The 22004-nt window shown below is 43.6% G+C and overlaps 1 protein-coding gene across 5 annotated transcripts in view; it reads right to left on the minus strand.

Annotated features, from left to right (window-relative positions):
- Window positions 1-22004, minus strand: part of bnc2 (basonuclin zinc finger protein 2) — a 160815-nt gene that overhangs the window by 86003 nt on the left and 52808 nt on the right. For 2 of the 5 annotated variants that reach the window (XM_085780829.1, XM_085780874.1), the window contains exons 2-3: window positions 5532-5927; window positions 1673-1735 (exon numbers count right to left, since the gene is read on the minus strand). In XM_085780829.1, coding sequence (XP_085636955.1) covers window positions 1673-1735; window positions 5532-5927 — 459 coding nt within the window. Of the gene's footprint in view, window positions 1-1672; window positions 1736-5531; window positions 5928-7020; window positions 7458-22004 lie in introns of those variants that run through there. The other 3 variants (XM_085780838.1, XM_085780856.1, XM_085780847.1) reach the window with 3 other exon arrangements.

Below are 22004 nucleotides of genomic sequence, written 5' to 3' on the forward strand. Positions count from 1 at the left end.
GAAGGAAAAGACAGTGAGAGAAGAAGAAGAAGCAGTGAGAGACAGAGACGTAGTAGAGGAAGAAAAAGAAAAAGTAGTAATGGGGGAAGCGGTGCGTGTCTTTTCTGCAAATCTCCTCTTTCACCTCTGCTCTCCTCCAGCTCTCTAGCCAAGGCCAGCCAAGAGACACTTCACCTCGCACCCGCACACACATGGAGCCAGAGCCAACACACAGAAACACACACACACACACACAGAGGGAGAGGACACACACTCGCAAAACTGCACTCTCTCTCTCACACACACTCTAGCATGCACACACACAGACACACACTCACACAACTGGCATATGAGTATTTAGCCACCCACTCAGAAAAATAAATGGCAAAAGCACAGACACGAATGCCTTTAACGCACACATGCACACACATAAACTTCAGCGTCAGACACACACACACACTTGACACCAGATACATGTACGTATAGGCATCCATATGCTCTGTGTGCAACGACCCATCAAAGACAGACATGGAAATAATAACAGTGGAGTGTAGCGACACACAAACACACACGCTCACTCACTGTGGATAATGCTACACATATGCATCAAATCACTGCCTTCCCAGTCCCACACAATGGTAAGAAGCAATGCATGTGCAGCACATATGCAACATGCAGCATGTCTGTACCCCACTGTGTAAGACAATGTGTGTGCAAACACACACGCACACACACACACACATCGCTGTAAGTGTATCAGTGTGTTAATAGGCAGATTAGCACACTCTGTGATCTGCACTGAGGAGGATAATAACAACCCCATTTCTTCACTCAAACAAAACAAAGCAGAGCATGTTATTCCATAAATATGTCTGTCATCGTGCCCTCAGAGCTCACAGCACTCACTTTCAGTGGTTTAACACAAACACACAGGACTGTATATGCTGCACCGTGCATTCAGGAAATGGGGAAGAGAATCAACAAATATCACTGATCTCGATGAAAAGTTAGAATATGGCACATACAAGCTATGAAAACACAAGAAAATATAAAAGAAAGATGTAAATGGAAGAACTGATGCCAGAGATTAGAAATTTAGATTAGACACAGGGTAATATTTTTTTATAACTCTACAAAACTAACATATTTGTATGATCAATGCCAAAATGCTTTTATGTTGTTAACAATTTGACACTGTCTTTAAAAGAAACTGATCTAAACTAATCACCGCACATTTATTTTGTATTAAGAAAAAAAAATTACACTTATAAATATATCTAAATATTGATTTTCTCATAATAATTTCCTGCATTTTAGCTGAATTTTAATGAAGCTAAAAAAAAATCTTAAATCTTAAATTTGTAAGTGATAATGAGGACAAGGAAAATGCTGCATGCATTCAGATTTCAAAATAAAAGAAAAATTTAGTGAAATTTAGTAAAGATTAAACATCTTTTTTTTTATAAAATTGTATTATTATTATTATTATTATTATTGTTATTATTATTATTATGTTATTGTTATTATTATTGCTAGTATTATATAAAATTCGACATTATATAATTCATGTTCTCCATTATAAACCTTTGTAAATTCCTGGTTTTCTATGTGGTTACAAGAGGCTCGGTGCAGGATGGAGCAGGCAGCACTGAGAGCAGACAGAAGCCAGGCGAGCTGTATAAAGCCACTGTACCTCTTCCAGGTCTCGGCCCATAGTCGACCTGTCGCACTTCAAAGGAAGCCGCGTTACAGCACCCTTGCAAAAAGAAAAGGAAGAGGCTATTTTAGAGAAGGTTTCAGATTGAAGACATGCACTGATTTCTTTCTTTCTTTTTTATTGTTTATTTTTTTTGTCTCCGAGGTGTGCTGTGAGCCTGGGTGGCAGCATCAGATCCTCAGGTGGAAGTGAAGGCACATTTTTTACGAGCCCTTGTAATCCCTGAATTGTTCCCACATCATTCCTCCGACCTGAAGCAGAAAAAAAACGTAAAATAAAATAAAAAAGACGCGGCCTGCGGCTCATGTATTGTGGAGGAATTATCCCTGATGAACCAATTAGGCTCGTAGCATCACTTAACTCCGGGGTTTTTAACTTGCAAGGGTCGATATTCATAGCCACGCATGTACAGCAGCGGGTCAATTAAGGCTCCAAATATTATCACTCCGTAATGTCTGGGAAATAATTCAACTCTCAACTAATTAATGTTTGTACATTTTTTTTCTCCCCCCCCACCCCCTCTAAAAAAACAATTCTGAAAGTTCCCTGTTGGAGTGTTTTGTATTAAATGTGCACCGATTTCTGAGGAAAATAGGCAGGGTATTTATCGAATCCATCCCATTGATTTCATTTAAATTGCACGCTGTTTATGCTGTTTCCTGTTGACACTTGTGTGGATTATGAAGGCTGTGAATCTCATATGTGACTTAGAAAGAGAGAGAAAAAAAGTTTCTTCAAAGATTAAAAGCCTATTAAGGCCTGTTATGAAAGGTGTAAATTATTCACCCACAGAAATGCCTCCATCGCCACTCGTGTTAATTTCGTTAGTTTAAAGAAACACACAACAACTAGAAGCGACTGCATAAATGAGGTTGTCAATATGTAATCTTAACACCTGCAAAGTTAATAAAACATAAAAGAAATGTATGAATTTCACCTGCGTTTTTCTACCAGTTCCCACCCAGCTTGTAAAAGCACAGTAAAATATAGGGCAGGGAAACGAGTCATTGAACGTCTCACTGAACAGGCCTGTGTAAATGCATGACATTATTCCTTCTGAATACATTTCTGAGACTAAATGAAAAATATGAAATTGTCTCAAATGTAGGAGTCAGTCACAGAGGTGATCAATCGATCAGATTTTAGGTGTTATTCGATTTCAAATAGATCTCTATTTTTTATTTTTTACATATATATAGGTCAGTCCCTTTACGCTGAAAGAGGCAGGTGCAACATCACATCAACTGATTTATGATTTGATCATTCAAATCTTTGCTCTGCTTTCTCCACCGTCTTCGGTCAGTGATGCTTCTGCAGCGAGATGATCAGACACCTGCTGCTTATTTTGCCATTTAAAATCAGACACTCACGTTAAAGTTTTTTTCCCCTCTCTCTCTCTCTCTCATTTCAGTCTTTCTTTTTTGCGTGCGTGAGAGAAACATGAACAAAATGTTTGTGGCTTTGGAGATGCCCTGCACCTCCTCACCACCACAGCCGCATCTGTCCTGCAGAAACACGGCGCAGAGCTGTTTTGCGTCTCTATCGATCAGATGGAAATATAATTTGGCTCCTATATAAAAAATAAATAAAATAAAACACCGCGTCCCGTGTGCCACCTTGTTGATCTTGAAGGGAGAGTAAGAGAGAGAGAGAGAAAGAGAGAGAAAGAAAGAGGGGAGATTTTGAAACACAAGCCCATAACCCATTTCTCTCCTCTCAACACCCCAGGGTGCGCCAGCCTCGGCAAACACAAAGTCATTATCGGTTAGATTCCAATAAGGCGAGTCTGTCAAGGAACAAGGCTTCCTTCGGAGAATTTATGTCATGCCTACTAAACATGGGAAGATGTCTTCTAAGTGGTGCGAGGAAGGATAAATAACAGCGAGTCCCACAGCTGATTATATTGAAACAACGGTGCGCATTTGTAAAAGGGATTGGGGGGGATGCAAAACGTGGGGTCCCAGCAGATGCTGAGCACAGGGGCCCATCCACCTGCTCCTGCACCGAGAGAGGAAGAGGAGCGCTCTCCTCCTCCTCTTCCTCCCTCTCCTCCTCCTTGTCCTTCTCCTCTCTGGATACAGCGCACCCATCTCTTCCAAATCACTTATCAATCGCTAGTAAGATTTTCTTTTCTTTAGGAGAATTTCAGAAAAGGGGGGGAAATAGGAGGCTGCATGACAATGACCGGGATACGATTCATTTGAAATGCTGTAAATCTGATATATTTCATTTAAGGAAAAAAAAACACACACACACACACACAAAACAATCTCGGGAAAAGCTGTTTTAAAATGTGCTATTCCCAAAAGTTACACCGGAGCATGTTTTAGTCTCAACACATCAGTTTCACCTCCACGATTGGACCTCTGGGATTTGGAGGGAAAAAAAGGAAAGAAAGGGAGGAAGAGACTGAACACGCTTGAAAAGTGCGGGCAAGGTGACAGAGTAAGTTTCTCGTCGTTTACAACACAGACTCACGGCGAAGCTGTTGCGCAAGAGCCGCAATGGCCTGAGTGCGTAACAGCGTGTGCATGGTACGGAGCGCCTGCAGGTCCCGCTATGATCAACTGCTGCCTAACAACCATCCTCTATCTTTACTGTTTCCCCCTCACACATGTGCGCGCGAACGGACACACACTCACGCGCGCACACACTAACACACACACACACACACACACACACACACACACACACACACACACACACACACACACATACACACAAACTTGACTCCCAGTCCTCTTCCCACCACTCCTTACCTGACATTTATCTGACCAAACCACAACCTCTCCTCTACCTCCCTGCCTTTTAAAAAGTAACTCTTCTAAATGGGGTTCTACTTTTTCGTAAAAAAAAAAAAGGAAAATAATAAAATAACATAAAATAAGTAAAAAAGCATCAAAACAAGAGTAACATCCACGATAACAGGCGAGAAATGTCGGGAGGAAATGTGGACTTTTCCTCAGCCGATGGATCATCATTACTTTTTCCAGGGGAGCTTGTGTTCGTTCGCGGCTCCTCTGCTGTTCTGTAGCCGCGCAAGGGGCTTCCTGCCTCGGCCACATGAAGTCAATTAGCCGGTCCCAGAGGGGTGCCCCTTCCCGAGTCTTTATCGGCACCGAGGTTACCAAAACACTGCTATTGCTTGCTTTTAAACTCCACACCGCTCATAGACCAATTAACGGAGACTTAAGCATGTAAGTAACGAATCCAGACAGGGATAATCCATCAAATGGTGAGATAAATGCTTTATCTGGTAGTGGTCGAATTTCTTTTTTCTTTTCTTTTCTTTTCTTCTTTTTTTTTTTGCATTAAAATGTGTGTTTTTACAAATACACCAAAATCTGCTGTTTGGGGTTATTTTAGAGGGAAGGAAATGACTCATGCATTGAATTAGTTAAATTAGAAGGAACACACACAGAGGCTGGAAACACTTTTCAGGCATGGTGTGTGTAAAACAACAGCTCCAAAACACACACACACACACACAAACATCAAATCTGATATATTATAAAAGTGGTTGCAAAAAAAAATGCAATTGCATGTAAGAATTCCTCAATTTGAAATATAACAAACCAGACACTGTCCACAATCACAACCATATCACACAAATTACACATACACACACAGCTCCTGGCACACATACAGACACTCTGTTTTTTCCACATAACACACCAATAGATAGTAAGAAACACAACAAGCAAATGTGTAAACGTACACCACTGGAGGAAAAAATAAAAAAAAAAGTTTGGTGGCTGGTTGTACAGTAGACTGACAACAGTGGAGGAGAGAAGAGAAGGGGAGGCAGACATGGAGAGGATGAGGGCTGACGTACCTGCTGGGACATTCTGTAGAGGAGGTTGCTGTCAGTGCTCTGCTGCTGCCATGTCCCCATGAAGCCCGGCTGCTCAGCACTAGGCGGTCTGGTGCTGAACTGCATGGAGCTTTCGCCTGCTCCCTCAGCGCTGCTGCTAACGATGCTAATGCCACCCAGACCACTTCTGCTGCTGCTGCTGGAGGTGGAGGTGGAGGTGGTGGTGGTGGTGCTGCTGCTGCTGCTGCTGTTGCTACTGTGGCTACTGGAAGGGATGCTCGTGTAAACACCAGCAGTGCCGTTGGGTCCGTTTGCCTTGGCTGAAGGTGGCCTGGCCGGTTCTGGGTCTGTGCTGCTGGGCTCTGGTGGGACTGTGTCGCACTCGCTGCCTCTCACATCCAACTCTGCCTCTTTGGACTTAGACAGAGAGAGGGAGAGACAGAGAGAGGGAGGGCAGGAGGGATGTGGGAGTGTGAAGGAGGAGAGAAGAGAAAAAAGTCAGTGAAGGTGGGTTCTTTTGGGGTCGTGTTGCCATTTTTCTTTTTTTGTGTGTGTCTCACACCGGTCCTGCTTCTTGAAGAGGATAGCAAGGAGAGGGGGGTCAATGAGGGAGTAGATGTGTGTGTGTGTGTGTGCGTGAGGTTTCTTGGCAGCTCTGGTGGCGGAGGAGTGTGTGTGAGTGAGTGTGTGTGGAGTTAATTCTTGTGAAGAGAGAGAAAGAGAGAGGGCTCGCGGTGAATTTCCTCGGGGCCTCGTCTTTGGACAGGGCAAGATGAGCAGAGCACTGGGGGGGCAAGGAGGGATGAGGAGAAGGACGGAGGTGAGGAGGGGGCTGATGAGAAGGTGAGCAAGGATGGAGTAAAACAAAAAAAAAAGGAGGAGGAGGAGGAGAAGGGGGGTGGTTGTGGGAATTAGTGAGGAGGGGTGCATGATGTTGCCTGGCCTCACTTTTGCTCTCTCTTTTTTTTTTTTTTTTGCTGTAATCCATCTGTCAGTCAATTTGTACTTGAACATGAACTCACCACACACTTACATGCAAACACACACAATGGTGAAACACATGTTCACCTGCATGCACAACATGCAAACGTCCACACAGTGACATACTGTCAAATTAATTCAAAAAGAAAAGTAGCAAAGGAAAAGTTAAAGAAGCTGCCATCAGCTCCTTCAACACTGAACATAAGGATAAAAACAAACCTGTGTAATTGTGTCATCAGTGATGTCTTTTCCTAATAACAAGCAAGTCTTCAAGAAAATAAAAAAACAACAACATAGGTATCCGTAGTAAAAGAAAAAAAACTACACGCAAACAACTGAACGCGAAACGTAAATAAAGACTTTCAAAATAAAAGGTGATCGTAAAGCGTCTTTAAAAAACTGTGTTAAAAAAAAAGTCACGCTGTCTTTTTTTCTTTTTAAAGCTTCTTCTAAAACACAAAACAAGTCCCGTAAACAGCTCCGTGCAAAGCAAACAGCTGAGCCGATAAGACGCATGAATGTCTCTTACCATCAATTCTGTGTCTGTCCCAGCAAAGTGAAGATGAGGTGTGGGAGTGAGCCACCAGCTATCCAGCTCTCCCTGCCTCCCGCTCCTCTCTCTCTCTCTCTGACTCTCTCTCTCTCTCTTTCTCTCTCTCTCTGTGATTGTGTCCCTCTCTCGACGTCCGTGCCGCCGCCTGTCCTCTCTCTCTCTCTTTTCCCCTCTCTCTCTCTCTCTCTCTGACTCCTGTGCTTCTTCGCCGCAGCCGCTGAGGAACTGAACTGAGCGTGTTTGTGTGTGTGTGTGTGTGTGTGTGTGTGAGTGCGCGCAAGAGAGAGCGAAGGAGCGAGAGCATGTGAGAGCGAGCAAGTGTGTGTGTGAGTGTGTGTATGAGAGAGGAAGAGACGGTGACTCTCTGAGCGAGTTGAGCCGGAGTGTGTGTTTGTGTGTGTGTGTATATCTATGTGTGTGTCGGGGTCGGTACAGGCTCAACTGAGTCAACTGTGCCGCTAAGATGCTCAATGACATCGCGCCGCACGTTTCCTCTCTCTCTCTCTCTCTCTCTCTCTCTCTCTCTCTCTCTCTCTCTCTCTCAGACACACACACACACACACACACACACACCTCTGCTAGGGGCAGGAAGGTGGGGGCAAGCGCCATCACAGAGCAAGAGAAGGGAGGGAGGGAGACGAGGAGGAGGAGGAGGAGGAGGGGGCGTTTGTCCCTCTGCCTTATTACCATTTGCGCTGCGAGCGGCCGGTATGTCTCAGAGCAACTTAGTTCTCCTGTGGGACCGTCCCAGCACGCACACACACACACACAGAAACACACACACACGCACACTCAAGCACGATGTTTAGCAAAAGAGCTCAGTTTCTACCTCGGAAGGTAAAAAACAAAAAACTATTTCACAAGAAGCATCACTCAGACCCAAGTATTACCAAGTATTCTTTTTTTTTTTGTGCTGTTTTTTTTTTTTTTTAATTGAAAATGCAGCATGGTAGCTGCTTTGATCAAGCTGAAAATGGATCAATTTCTGATTTGTAGGGTAGCCTAATTGTCAAAAGAAAAACACTCACAAAAAAACAAAAGAATAATATCAATAGACTTGTTATATCACTGAAAAAATCTGGTGCCTTTGTTTGATTTTCACCCACTCTAATGAAAGACTAATGGAACGCAGGCAATCTGCCACCAGCACGCACAACACACACACACACACACACACACACACACACACACACACACAGACAGAGGAACCCCCCACCCCCCCACCACCACCACCACCACCACCTCTGCGGAGGCTCTCAGATTTTAATTAAGAAAAAAATGAGGAAGAGGTTCCATTTTAGCCAAATTGGTCCCCACAGCAGCAAAGGTAAGGGAATAAAATGAGGGATGGAGGAGTAAAGGGAGGCAGACACGGAGAAAAAGACACACAGGAGGATAAGAAAGGAAAAAAAGGAGGAGATCTATGCTTCCTTTGACAGAGCATAGGACATGTCTCAAACAATGAAGACATCCCCCCCTCCACCACCACCACACCTCCTCCTTCTCTTCGTCTTCCCTTTAAACCCCAATCTCCTCTTCTTCTTCTCCTCCACCCCACCGTCATTAGAGAAATGACAGACCAGGTGCCTCAGTCCGAGGCGAGAGGGAGATGTCACTGTGATCTCCCCACCGCCGGGGGAACAAAAGAGAAAAAGGGGACACGGAGGGAGAACTTCTCTCCTCGGCCGCACATTAAATGCCTTCTGATATATAAAGTCACTTCAAATTTGGTGGTAAATTGCTGCAGACAGCTGCTTGGTTGTCTGTTAAAAGCCTTTTGCACGGTCTCCTAATGGCAGTATACTGTTAACCTTTGCTGAGATTATCACACTGGTCGTTACGGTTACGTACAGGGGGTGTAGGGGCTGGGGAGGGGGAGTTGGGGGAGTTGGGGGGGGGGGGGGGGGGTGGACGATGAGCAAGAAGAAAAGTGCACAGTGTCTGTCTTACCACTGTGAAAATGTGCACTTCTGTGTCAAGCTGAATTTACATCTCTTCTTGCTCCTTCCTCCGTTGCTGCCTCCTCTGCCCTGTGTGATATTGTTCTTCCACTTCTTCATCTCTTTACCTCACTCTTCCTTTCTTTTCCTATACCCATCCTCCTCTTCCTCCCCTCCTTCCCCAATCTTTTCTTCACTTATCTTTTGCATAGTGGCCTTCGCCTTGTCAGGAGCCACCAGCAGCCTTGTCGTAAAAGGCGTAATGTGTCACCTCCTGTCCATGTGCTGCCAGCTCCTCTCTTAACAACTTATTGAAAAGGTAATGCATAAGGCTTAGGCTAATTATATTAAGTGACAATTTAGCGGCAGAGGCTCCTTTTTGCTTTCCAGCTCCCGCTTCTCCTCCTCTCTGTCTGTCTGTCTCTCTCTTTCCCTCCCTCTCCTGCTCCCTCCCTCTCGTCTGTAAATGTGCTAGTCTGTGGGTTTTTCAAGTGGCACTCAGTGTTTCAAGTCAAGCTGGTGGCTCAGCTTCTGACCTGGCTGGTTAATGGCTGTTATTTGTGGGAGGGAGGAGTGGACTCTGCCAATATTGCTCACTCTCCCCTCTTTTCTTTCTTTCCCTTTTTTTTTACGCCTATACCCCCCCCCCCCCCCCCCCACCGCTCGTTTGCCTCTGCTGATGGTAATGGCCGTGATGACAGAGGAAACGAGAGAGACACACAGAAAGTAAAAAATAAGGAGATGGACAACTTCGGAGGGGGGAAGGAGGAAATAGAAAGATGAAAAAAGCACATGAAGGGCAGAAAAGAGGATGCAGGAGATCCTCAGGCTCCTTTATTAAAACTATTATTGTGCAGGACTTGAGAATTCCCCCCCTCCCTGGGGCAGGGGTCCATGTCGAAGCCCATATAATTAACTAGAGGCTCAGCTACGGATCAATTACCAGACAAGCAAGTGATAGCCGAATCAATGGAAGATCATCAGGCTCGTTATCAGTGTTGCAACTCATTAGAGGAAAAGTGAGGTAGAGAAAGAGAGAGAGCAAAAAAAAAAAGAGAGGAGGGGATGGAGGGATGGGGGAGTTGATGGGGAATGAGGGTGGCTGGGGAGGGCAGGGTTGGTGGCAGTTTGTTAGCCTGGAGGCTGATGTGTGTGTGTTGTATCCCTGCTTAGCTGCTACCGACGGGGCGACAGTGGGAGCTCTGTATGACAGAGTGCAGCCCGCTCTGTAGCAACAGTCACTGAGGCTTGTACGGATCAATACAAGTGTGCGCGTGAGGTTAAAGCTCTGCCATAGCATCCTTATTCCCCAGCGACCGGCGTGCTCAGTCTGGGGTACAATCCTACAACCGGAGCAGTCAGAAAGGGATTGTGACGATGGAAGAGTTGCAGAACAAAGCCTACATTTCCTCCAACCAAAGCCAGAGGAATAAGTTATCCAAAGATGATAATTAATGTATGAGCTCCTCACCCCCCCTTCACTAGGAACACTACATCAAAAAAACTGACTAGAAAGACTAGAAATTTCAACATGCAATGATTTTCCTCTTCCTTATTTTGACATATTTCACTCATCAAAACAAACGCCATACCTGTGGCACCTTTATGAGCATGTGAGTACTGTGTAGGATGAACATCTGCATTTTGTGAATGGCAATCATTAGAGAGGTATGTCACTACTAACATGTGTGATCTGCAGTGTCAGCACACTTAAAATACCTACAGGATGTGAAGTAATCAATTTCCGGTTACCTGAGATGTGGACCGTGGCCTCTGAGTGGAGAAATTGCTGTGTTCTCTATCATTATTAATTTGGATCAAATAATTGCATGCAGATCTTCCACTGTAATCAAGTAAAACGACTCTCTGATATGTATGGCTGCATTAACTTAGCCATTTTTAAATGTCCTTTTCCTTCACCCGTTCTCAGACATTTCCTGTACAATGCACGGACCTGAGTAAAAATAAAATCTAGTAATGATGGCTTAAGGCTAGAGCTCGTCTCCTCTGAGTCATCAGTCAGTTAAAGTCCGCTGTCTTGACTTCTGACCTTCCCCAACTGGGGCCTGCGGGTCATGCTGATATCATTTTATAACAAACAGATATATGTATTTACATTGTATGAGTTATGTCATTTTAGATGTACTTTAGCAGTGATATTCAATATATCACTTCACTGATTCAATTGTTTCTTCATTACTCTCCTGTTTTATAACTTTTTAAATAAATATTTTTATACATTTTGTGACAGAACACAACAGGAACAGGAAAACTTAATTGTGCTACAATCTATCAGTTATTATGTGTGCAAGTAGTGTGCTTTGAGTACAAATTATTATTCAAATTAGTTACAGGCTGAAATCAGAAAGCATGTTAGATATACGTAAAACTGAGATTTAAAACATTTTGACCTCTCTTTAGACTTTTGACAGTAAGTCACGAATGTATTTTAACAGGCAGCCACATTATTATGTCCATCAAACCTCTCAGCACTGCCTGTTTGTTTCCCAAACACTGGCATCTAATGGGGCAAATAACCCAGAAATTGGGTGCGACAGCACTGAGTTGTTAAAACAGTCTCAAGAAAACCAATTCCCTCTCTGCGCTAAGTCTGGAGAGGAAAAGTACCTTGCTTTTTCATTTTCTGTGCAAAATGATCAAACCTGTTCAAGAAACAACACCGAGTACAAAACTGATGCAGAGGTCATCAAGAAGTCGTAATTAAGATGCTTGTCTGCTGTGTTATTTGTCTGGTTTGCTTTTTTATTTTATTTGTTTATTTATTTGTTTGTTTTTTTTCCTTGGTTTTTGTTTTTGGAGTGGGGATAATTTTTCATGGAACAAAATCACAGCAGAGAAAAATCCAACTCAAATTGGCCTTTTACACACAAAAAAAGAGGGCAAATGGAAGGACAGAAGCAGGGGCCAGCTAGAGAGAGAGAGAGATGAAAGTGGAACAACATAATTTGTGCAGTGATGGTGATTATGTGCTGCAGAAACAAATGATTAAGGGCAGTAGAAAAAGGTTGATGAGTGTCTGTTTGCTGAGGAGGATGCTTCTCGAATGCAGCGAGAAAAAGAGCGCCGGTTCACTTGAGGTTGACATGTGAAAGAGACATCTGGAGTTCATCCTCTCAGCTGTTTTGTCCTTGAAACTTCTTTCCAGATTGAATGCGGGTTTTTGAGGGTTTTTTTTTTTTTTTAATCTACTCCATGTTTAAATTATTCGAAATAAACAAAGCAAAAATAAAAGGTTTAACACTGGTGGGAAGTGGCATTTCCAGAGGAGTGAGAGCAGCCTTTGTACACTACAGTAGAGACATAAGCAGGAGCACATGGCTCAGGGCTGGTACTGTCGTTGACCTGATTTATAGTCATACGAAGATGCTCACACACACACACTGAAACAGGCGGTGTGTGTGCGCGCATGTGACAAGGGATGGCGTGTCGATCAGATGGCACAGGGATAGAAGTGTCACTGTTCTGCTACCACTACAGGGCCACAAGACATCATATGACACCGACAGGAACAGCTCTCCACTTGTGATAGCGGGAGAGAGAGAGAGAGATGGGGAGAAAGACGTAGAGAGAGACAGATGAGGGCACCGAAAGGTCTGAGAGAAAAGAGAGGGAGTCACATGATTGTCTGTGTCACTGATCACTGCAATCTGGCCTCCGCTAATAAGTGCACCTTTGTGGAGAAAACCAGAGGCGGAGGGGGAGTCGCCATTGTGGCATCTTCTTTTTGAGTTTCATGAGTTATTTATGGCTTTCAACCGTACGTGGGGCGACAGTGACAAAAAGGTCAATAGCTGAAAGCGCAGTCTTCTAATAACTGTTTGGCAATTCATGACCCAATGTAACATGTTATGTAAAAATAAAAAAAAACGCTTCACAAGTTGGTTTTGTTTTTCCAAGAGGAGAAGAGGACTCTCAGCTCAGGAGCTCAGGAGGAGACTGAACTACTGTTTTATTAGCACAGTGGTGCAAATTGAGCTACACACACCAATACACACAAAAAGCACTCACACTTGTGTGTGTGCCGTGTGTACAGTAACTCTGACCCACACACACACACATGCAAACTCATCAATACCTACAGTATTTCTGTAGGGTTTCTTCATGCTCTCTATATGTCAGTAACAGGACAGACGCCACCGAACATGCATTAACTGACCAGTGCGTTGTGAGTCTCTACTAAAGGACTCCCCTCCCCCTTCCCCTTCAGGCTGCACTTGAAAATAAGAATTTTGTTCTTAATTTGCTTGCCTGGTTAAATAAAGGTTAAATAAATAAATAAAAAATAAAGGGGGGGATCCATTGTCCGAAGGTAACAAGGTTCTCACACCAAGAGAGTGAGTCGGATCTTGAACAGAGCAAGGACAGTGTGAGAGGGCAGCTGTATGAGTCATATCCTGATTTTCCCACACAGGTTTTTCACAACTTAAATTCAACAAAATTGAAATTTTTAAAGCCAAATATGAAATAATGAAAATATGAAGAGGAGGCTAAAAGTAGTGGAGGCAGAAGTTGCGATGGGCAACCACATGGCAGTAAAGATAAACAGATAAAAACCATAACGCGGCTGTGTAACTCTTAATCACAGTGGAGGAGAGGATGGAGTCACCAGGTCAGAGTTATTATTGTGACAGTTGACACTAACGTCATTTCGTAGTGGTATGTGCTGCTGCTCTTCGTTCCTTCACACCACCTGGAAAAAAAAGTGTGTTGGCTCGGGGAACAGGCTTACACATGAGCCAAGAGGTGTGTGTGTGTGTGCGTGTGTGTGTGTGTGTGTGTGTGTGTGTGTGTGTGTGTGTGAGAGAGAGAGTGTGTGTGTGAAAGAAAGAAAGAAAGAGAAGTAGATGTAGTAGGAGAAGAAAAAGATGAGGTTGAGTTCCATCACTTGCCTAATGACTGGGTTGGTTTCAGGGCATTTCACAGACGTGTATATCAGGGCACCCCGAGGCCATCCCTCGTCTTTTTCTCCGTCTTCTTTCCTCCTCTTTTACTCCACAGTCTCATCCACACTCACACTTGGATAATTCTCTTCTAATCATCTCTAGCTTTTCTCCTCCTCCGCCCTCATTTACTTCCCTGGTGCCTCCCTCCCTCCCCTCTCACTCTGCCTCTTCTCACCTCATCAGACAGGCCTCCGCCCCACCTCTCCGCTGCCTCCCATCCCCTCGCTCCTGTCCTCTCTCACTGACCCGTGCTCCCCCCTAGTCACAGGGCGTTGTGTCTCTACCTGCCAGGCTCCCTGACAGCCCCACGTCCCCCCTCACCCCTTGAGAGGAGACCGCCTGCCCATCCGGAACGCTGCCGTGGCAACCCTGGCAGCGCCCCCTCTGCTGTGCACCCCCCCACCTCCAACCCCCACCCCAACCCAATCTCCACTAAACTCAGCGCTGAGTTTGACAAAGTCCTTCCCTACAGTCTCTTCCTTCTCTCCTCTCTGTTAACTTCCCTTCTCTCATTAATCTGTTTTTTTTTTTTACCCTTCCTCTCTCACGGCCCTTAGATTTTCTCACTTTCTGACCCGACTAATATGTCTTTACCTCTTTTAGCTTTCTGCTCCCTTTGACACTGAAACGCTGTCTCAACCCTGCCGAGGCTCAGATAAAAAGACTGTGGTGATGTCAGTGGTTCTTGATGCGACCTTCGTAAATATTTGCTTGAGGGTTGCTGTTTGTTGTGGCGGGACAACACGGAATTGATATAAAATACAGCACCAGAAATAGTAGATCAAATTACCTTATTGGTCCAAAAATAAAACTTTATTTTTATCTGGATATCATGTTTTCAAAAGTAGGATCACGTTGCATTCTGATTTTTTGAATGAAGATAGCAGTCAGTGTAATGCCAGCTCAAACAGAGAGCTTTGCATTATGGGGTTGTTTGTAGGGTTCAAGTTGTTCAGCTAGCGAGTTTCTGCATGTCTGTTTGTGATATGTTGTTTTAGAGTTACAGTTCTGACCCTGTGAGAGTGAAAATCAGATCATGTGAATGGGAAAATGATTAGAAGGCACAAGCGTGGGTGACTTTCGACTGGCAAAGTACATGGATTTGCAATGCGCTGCAGTGTGCATGGATTTTACCTCTTCTCACTACCAGCAGTACTTCATGATTAACTTGATAGCAACATAATTAAACTTGTAGGACCACTATAGTACAGGACAGCTGCAACTGGACAGTGTGTCTTTGTTGTTCAACAACTCTGACAAAGCCATTTATCCTCTCTTGCCGACAGCTTTGCAACTTCCCTGTTCAATTGCCATTCACATCATACCAGCCTGTAAATATTTTCAACCCAAAAACAGCAGATTTTCATAGGCTACACTTTATTTTGGTCTGTCAGATAATCAGACCTGACTATACAGTGATATAATTGAACTTGGATCGGGGGGAAGTCCCCAGAAACGTGTATAGTTGCCACAGAGGTGGAAAAAATTTTTTTTTAGTAAAAACAAGTTGAAGTATCTCCTGACATTTGTCCTGGAGAAACTGACCAGAACAAAAAACCAGGATACGGGACTTAAAAAGACAGTCTGAACTACAAGAGAGTGACAGGAGAGTGTGAGACTAGACGAGATACACAAATGTAAGATTTCATTTTGTTTTAAGGGAAGTTTTTCATATCTCGCTCCGTGGACTTTCTCCTTGGACTAATAGCATCTCTAGGAAACTTGTCTAGCCTGATCAAGTACTGGTGCAAGCAAAAAATAAAATAAAATAAATGTGGATTTATCAGTCTAATGCTTACTGTATGTCTGGGCATGAGTGTGTATGCAAATGTGTTTTGAGAGAGGTCGTCAGTAACCAGCTGTGCATCTGCTCAGCGGTGAGGCAGTGAAGTAATGGGAATCATAAGTTGTACCAGTTAGCCTTTGTGAGTAACAGGGAAGTCCGCGACTGCTTTTGATATAAAAAATATAATTTCAATGACCTCACAAAAGCTGAGACGTGTTCCAAAAGAGCTGTGTACCATCTGAGTCCTCCCCGAAAACTAATGATGAGTTGGGAGGGAGGTGGGAACAAAAAACATGTGGGTTACATTAGCCAGGAGAGTCTTTATTTATGGCACACACATGACAAGGAACATAACTACTAACAACACGACAAACACACAAACACTTGTGACTCTTGCCGGCCAAAATGTGCTCCCAAATAAATGTCACACAAATCATTTTGTGGTAGTAAAACCACTTTGCAAACAAGCAACAAAGTTTTGATTTAGGTCTTCACTTCTGAGGAAAGAATAATTTCAATCCCAAACTTTGGGTTCAATTCTCACTCCCTGCACATCTTTCTTCTCCGTCTTTCTTCTTTATCTTTTTCCGACTGTGAGTACGAAGAGGAGGAAAGTAGGAAGTGCGGCTTCAAAAGTAATATATTTTTCATTTTTAAAGTTCTGCATGTTGTCGGCACCGACCAAACGGTCTGAACATTAAAAAGTCATTTTAGCTTCTCTCCCTGTGAGCCCGTGGAGAGGTTGTAAGTGTAATGCCCATTGCTGCCCTCCAAGTCTCTTGTAATTGAATACGATCCCACAGCCTAGGCAAAAAGTCAGTTTAGTGAATGCAGAAAGAAAAGACAAAAAAAAGAAAATATGAAGAAATGATTATTATTCCACCATCAGGTTTCAATTACAAGGAAGAGGGGGGTTAAGTGAACATCAAGTCATATTAAAGTATATAGGAGGCCACTGGCATTGGGAGACTTTGTTGAAAGCTTTCGTGTATTAACACACATTCTTACACGTGGCCAAGTTACATTATTTGATTATTACAGCCGTAGCCACAGGTTTGGCGTGCGGGCTTTGAGTCCCTGCTCTCGCCTTAGAACCACTTCCATGGAGAACAAGAACCTATTAGTCTGAGAACAGTGATGAGAGAGAAAAGATCTCCTGTCTACATCTGGCATGCACAGAGGCCAGAAACCCAGCTGTGTGTGCGTTGTGTAGGGCACGGGTGTATATTTCATCTTGCATGTCTGTGCTGCATTGCTTTGATGCACAAGACACGTAGAGCAGATTTAAGGACGGAACGGACGCGAGTCCCTGTGTAATGAACCTGCATTGTAAAAATGTAGATTTACTAAACAGTGGCTGCTGTTCATTATCTTCCAGTCACTCATAAATCATCTCCAGCTCCTTTAATTCCCGTCTGTGCGTTTATGTTTGCCACTCCACTGTCTTCCTCTCTTTCTCTGGCAGTCAGTCTCTCTCACTTTGTCCTTACACACCACCACACCAGATTCTGTCACCTGTCTCTGCTCGTTCTATCACTCCCCGCGAGGCGGAGGGATGGCCGCCGCATTCCCAGAGGCAAGACATAAAGGGCTGTGAATGGATGGATGGATGGCGAAGGGGGACGAAACCGAAAACTAAATTATTAAGTGACACTTCGCTTCGCTTTGACACACACACATACACACTTCGGAGGCAGGCAAGAGGGTAAACGCATTAGAACAGTTAGCCCCCTGAATGCACCCGACAACTCAGCTACACGTTAACTCGCGTCAAAATCATCAAACCAGGCCTGGGGCTCTTAAAATTTTTACGCTGCTGCTTGAAGGGACGTTGTGGAGCCTGGGAGGCTTTCTGAGAGTGAGTGACCCTGTCATCGCTGCCATAAATAAGTAAATATAGGAGTGGAGTGGCTGAGCGGCGTTGCCACAGAGTTGACAGCACCTATCCACTGTGAGTTTGTGCCCCTGCCTGAACATCAGCAAATAGGTATTTGCACCTGTGCGTGTGTGTGTGTGTGCGTGTGTGTCCTCTCCCTACCTCTGACAAGCTCCGGGGGGGCCTTGCTCTTGCCACCATCTCCCCAGTTAGAATGTGCCAAAGTGCGCCTTCATTCACTTAAGGTCCACATGGCCTTGATTTCCTGTGGACAAGGCTGGAGCACACTGGGAGAGCTCTGGTCTAATTTGGTTCATAAGGAGACAGGATGAAGGGCCATTTGGCCACCGTGTACCCAGGCTCTGTGTCCAGGTCGAACAGACACTCCATTCTTAGCTCGTAGGCTTGATGCAGGGCTACGCAAGTGGTTAGATGAGCTGAGGTTCTCAATCTCAACCCACCTCCACCAACTAACTCTCCATGTGAAATGGTTTTTTTATACGCCATGGATACTGAGCTTCAAAAACACAGAAACAACCAAAAAAAAAGAATAAAATATTGAAATAAAATGATCACTCATGTCTGGTGTATCCAATTATGCAGACTGTTTTGGCTCTATTATGTTTTTCAGCCTCTTTGCCTCCAAACCAGGATGATGATGAATAATAATAATTGTTCACAAAGAAGTTCAACATTGTTTCTGGAAAGTCATCTTCTGATTTTCTTAAAATTATTTTTTCAAGCTTTCAGCACCATAGCACAAACAAAATTCATTAACCTCCACTGCACTAGAGGAATCTCTGTGTTAGATCTAAAGCCCTGGATGAATTTTACCCAAACTTCCCACATGGAAATACAGAGAATGAGAAAATATGTTTTGGATTCATTTATTCTGTAGTTTGGGTGCAGTCACTGAAAGTCCATTCTCTGCTTGAAATATGCTTCGCCATGTAAAAATAACTCTATGGACTGAGATAATTTAACATGTTTATAGTATAAATATCAAAATTTCCAGACACACTTTGCCAAACCAACACAATAAGGCAAATTAATATTAATTAAATCCAATTAGATGGTAGAACATCCATGAAATAAATGTATTTGCATTGAAAACAGATGACATTCATATGTCAGTCAATCTCCACAGGGTTTATTTCACATTTGTATATTAATCCATGAGTCATCACCAAACACGGCTGCTGGGTTTGATTTGCAATATTAAAAGTGTTCACTAGCCTGCTGTGTGAACAATATGGCACTTGCCCTAACAGCACAATGTGACGGCGTAGTGATACTTAAACAACTGTAAAGAGTGTTTGTGGGGCCATAAATGTTCTCACAGTTTGGATAGCGCCGGGATCAGTGTGTGCGTGTGTACGTGCACGTACGTATGTGTCTATCCGTGGGTACGCTCATTGTAAAGCCTGCTAATTGCAGTTGAGACTCCTTTAATTAACACAAAGAGAGGTCTCCAGGGGATGTATGGGCACTGAGAGTGTGTCACGGTTTATATCTAGCCAACCTGTGGGACACAACAGCCTAATCAGAGCCTTTTAAGTTCTGCCATGCTTACACTGGAGGATTAACTGAAGACACACTTTAGTCGCGGAAAATGAGACAACCGAGGATCGCGTTGGTCTGGCTGACAAAACAAGCAAGGCATTAAAAAGGAAAAAAACCAAATGTGCGTGGAAAACTAACACTTTGAACTAACTACACAATAATGCTGACAATAAGAGAGGTGCAGTATTTTAATGTTGTAAAGGCTTTATTTAGCTGGAGAGCCTTGCACAACTGTAAACAACATGGTTGCCCCTGCTGTTGTTGTTTGCAGATTGATGGTTTGTGTATGGCAAAGGGCGCCACAAGAGACATGACACAGGATATGCCTCAATCTTTCTCTCTTCCCTTTGTCCACCCACCTCCATCTTCATTTGCGCACTCGTTTCTCCTCTCTCTTTAAAAATAACTTCCTCTCTTTTTATTATTCCTGCCAATTTGGACAGGAGCCCTGGTCAAAGACAGATTACACTAAGTCGCATATCAAACCTAATCAATCTTCAGCCCCTGGAAGGCATCACTCTCCCAATGAATAATTACAGCAATCCAGTTATGAGATGCCAGTGCCAAAATGTTGCCACCACCATCTTTTAGGATGCTGGAACCCCCTGCGAATTAACCAATGAACTTTGAGGGGGGAAGTTTGCGAGTATGTGTGTGGTCCAGGGAAAGAGAAATAACAGTGGAAAGAAAGACAAGATGAACATCCAGTCGTGACAAGTGCTACTGTTTTTCCTTTGAGAATTAATAAAGTAATTTGAACTGCATTAAATCCAAGTGGCACCTGGGGTATGCAGAGGTTGGAGAGCTGATATGTGGAGAGAATAAGAGCGATCATGAGGATGTTTTGATCCAGGATTTTGTCTGGCAGGGCTGCTGTAGTCAAACTAAGGCCAAACTCAATTTGGCCTTCATACATCTTTAGTACAGCTCTGTCTCACAATAGAAGAAACACACCGCACCGACTTCTGCTGCTAACGCGCACAAACGCACACATACAACAAGATAAAGATGATTAAAAGGAGAGAAAGGGATACGGTTTGAAGAGGAAGAAATAGATAAAAGACGGTAGAGAGAGAGAAGTTGGAGCAGAGTGAATGATGAATGAACAAATCTTTGTGTTGGTGAGCAGCAGGGAGAAGATGCTCCAGTCGTACGCTGTCAGTCAGTCATTCAGCCGGCGATACGTGATGTATGAAAGCGTGCGTGTGTCGGACAAGATGAGGTTCTTTCATCAAGAGGCGTGTCGAGTGGAAAATATTGAGAGGAAATTGACAAGACGCTGCTTTTCTCTTCAGCGCAAAAGAGGGAGGCCACCGCGTTGTGCATGAGAGGAAGTGGTGGAGATGGGAGGGAGGAAGAAGCAGAAAAAGAAAAAGGGGGGAGAGGAGTGAGTGCATAACTGCAGGGCAGCTGTATTGAGCGGAGGAGGGTGTCATTTAGAAAGTGGCTGGCTCAGCAATGGACATTAGTAGCGCTGTGACACAGTGGACCGTCAAGCAAACAGATAGACAGGAGGGAGAACCAGCACGGATGTGGGCAGGCAGGCGAACAGGAGAACAGTTGAACAGCTTTGAAATTAAAAGGTTGAAAATAAACTACCGGTTGTTTTCATTGGCACTGATCTAAAAGAGAGAAATCGCAGTAGAAATTCTAAAATTTGAGAAGATAGAAGTGGAGAATGTGAGTGTGTTTTTTTCCACTTTCAAAATGACTGAAAAGATTGATTGAGCATCAAAACAGAGGGGGCAAACCAAATGATTATTATTTCCTGTCTTTCCTGACTTATCACTCCTAAAATCAACAGTAAGAAATTGTTAAAATTAGAAAATTACCAAGTAACAAACAGTTTTGTTTAAAAATGTTTGCATAGCTGCAGGAAAATGTGATTTGTGGGTTTTTCCATGTCAAAATCTGATGGCTGCATCATCCACAACGCAGTTTAACCATATTGTTTGGTTGCAAAATCCATTGTGTTATGTTGTAGCTATAGGCTCAAGCAAAGATGAGGAGCGGGCTACAGAAGACTGGTAAACTCACTTCTCTGTACAATCCCCACATGTTTTTATTTTCGAAATTGTTGCATCCAACCTCAATTAATGCCAGCTCAAATAACATCACTAGGGCCAATTTATTGTTTTTAGCAACACTCCACCTAAATCTACAACTTTTTTTTTCCACTCGTGCAGTAGCTCTACCTAAGTCCTGTTTAAAGATGCTGATGTGTGAGATTGGAGGAGTTCCCCATTATGGGAACAAAGGTTAGTATATACAGAAGATTATCGAAGCTTCAAATTGCGACCCTATTGTAACGAGACCTTGAAAAATACAGGGAGGATACTAATATTTATACCGTTTTAGGTAATCTAATATTTTAAGCCATGGAAGCCTCTTATAACATTATGGTGAAAGACTAGATACTTAATACTGGAATAATATAGCCATTCCGAAGACCACAAACCCAGTCCCGCACCGCAAATAACTATGATTTTAAACAAGAAGGAGTGAAAGAAAGAGAAAGAGAGTAAAGAAACCGAGAGAGAGAGAGAGACATAACTAAAAATTACTCAAGCCCATGAAATTCCTTAGACAGCAGAACTAGCAGTGAAGGCTAAACACTCCAGAGTCTGGGTGTTGGCAGACACAAAACATCGCCACAGCATGAAATCTGAGGCTTTGAAAACTCACCGATTGCAACCTTGCAACCCAATCACAACCCTTAGCTCAACGTGAAGCAACCAATCATAAGCCGGGTTGTATCAGAGTGCGACGATAAGTGCTGGTAATCTGATGAACGAAGATGTCTTGTTCCTAATTGGTAATTGTGCGTATCC

The sequence above is a fragment of the Trachurus japonicus genome, chromosome 1, assembly GCF_045865225.1.
Source record: "Trachurus japonicus isolate A0001 chromosome 1, Traja_1.0".
NCBI lineage: Eukaryota > Metazoa > Chordata > Actinopteri > Carangiformes > Carangidae > Trachurus > Trachurus japonicus.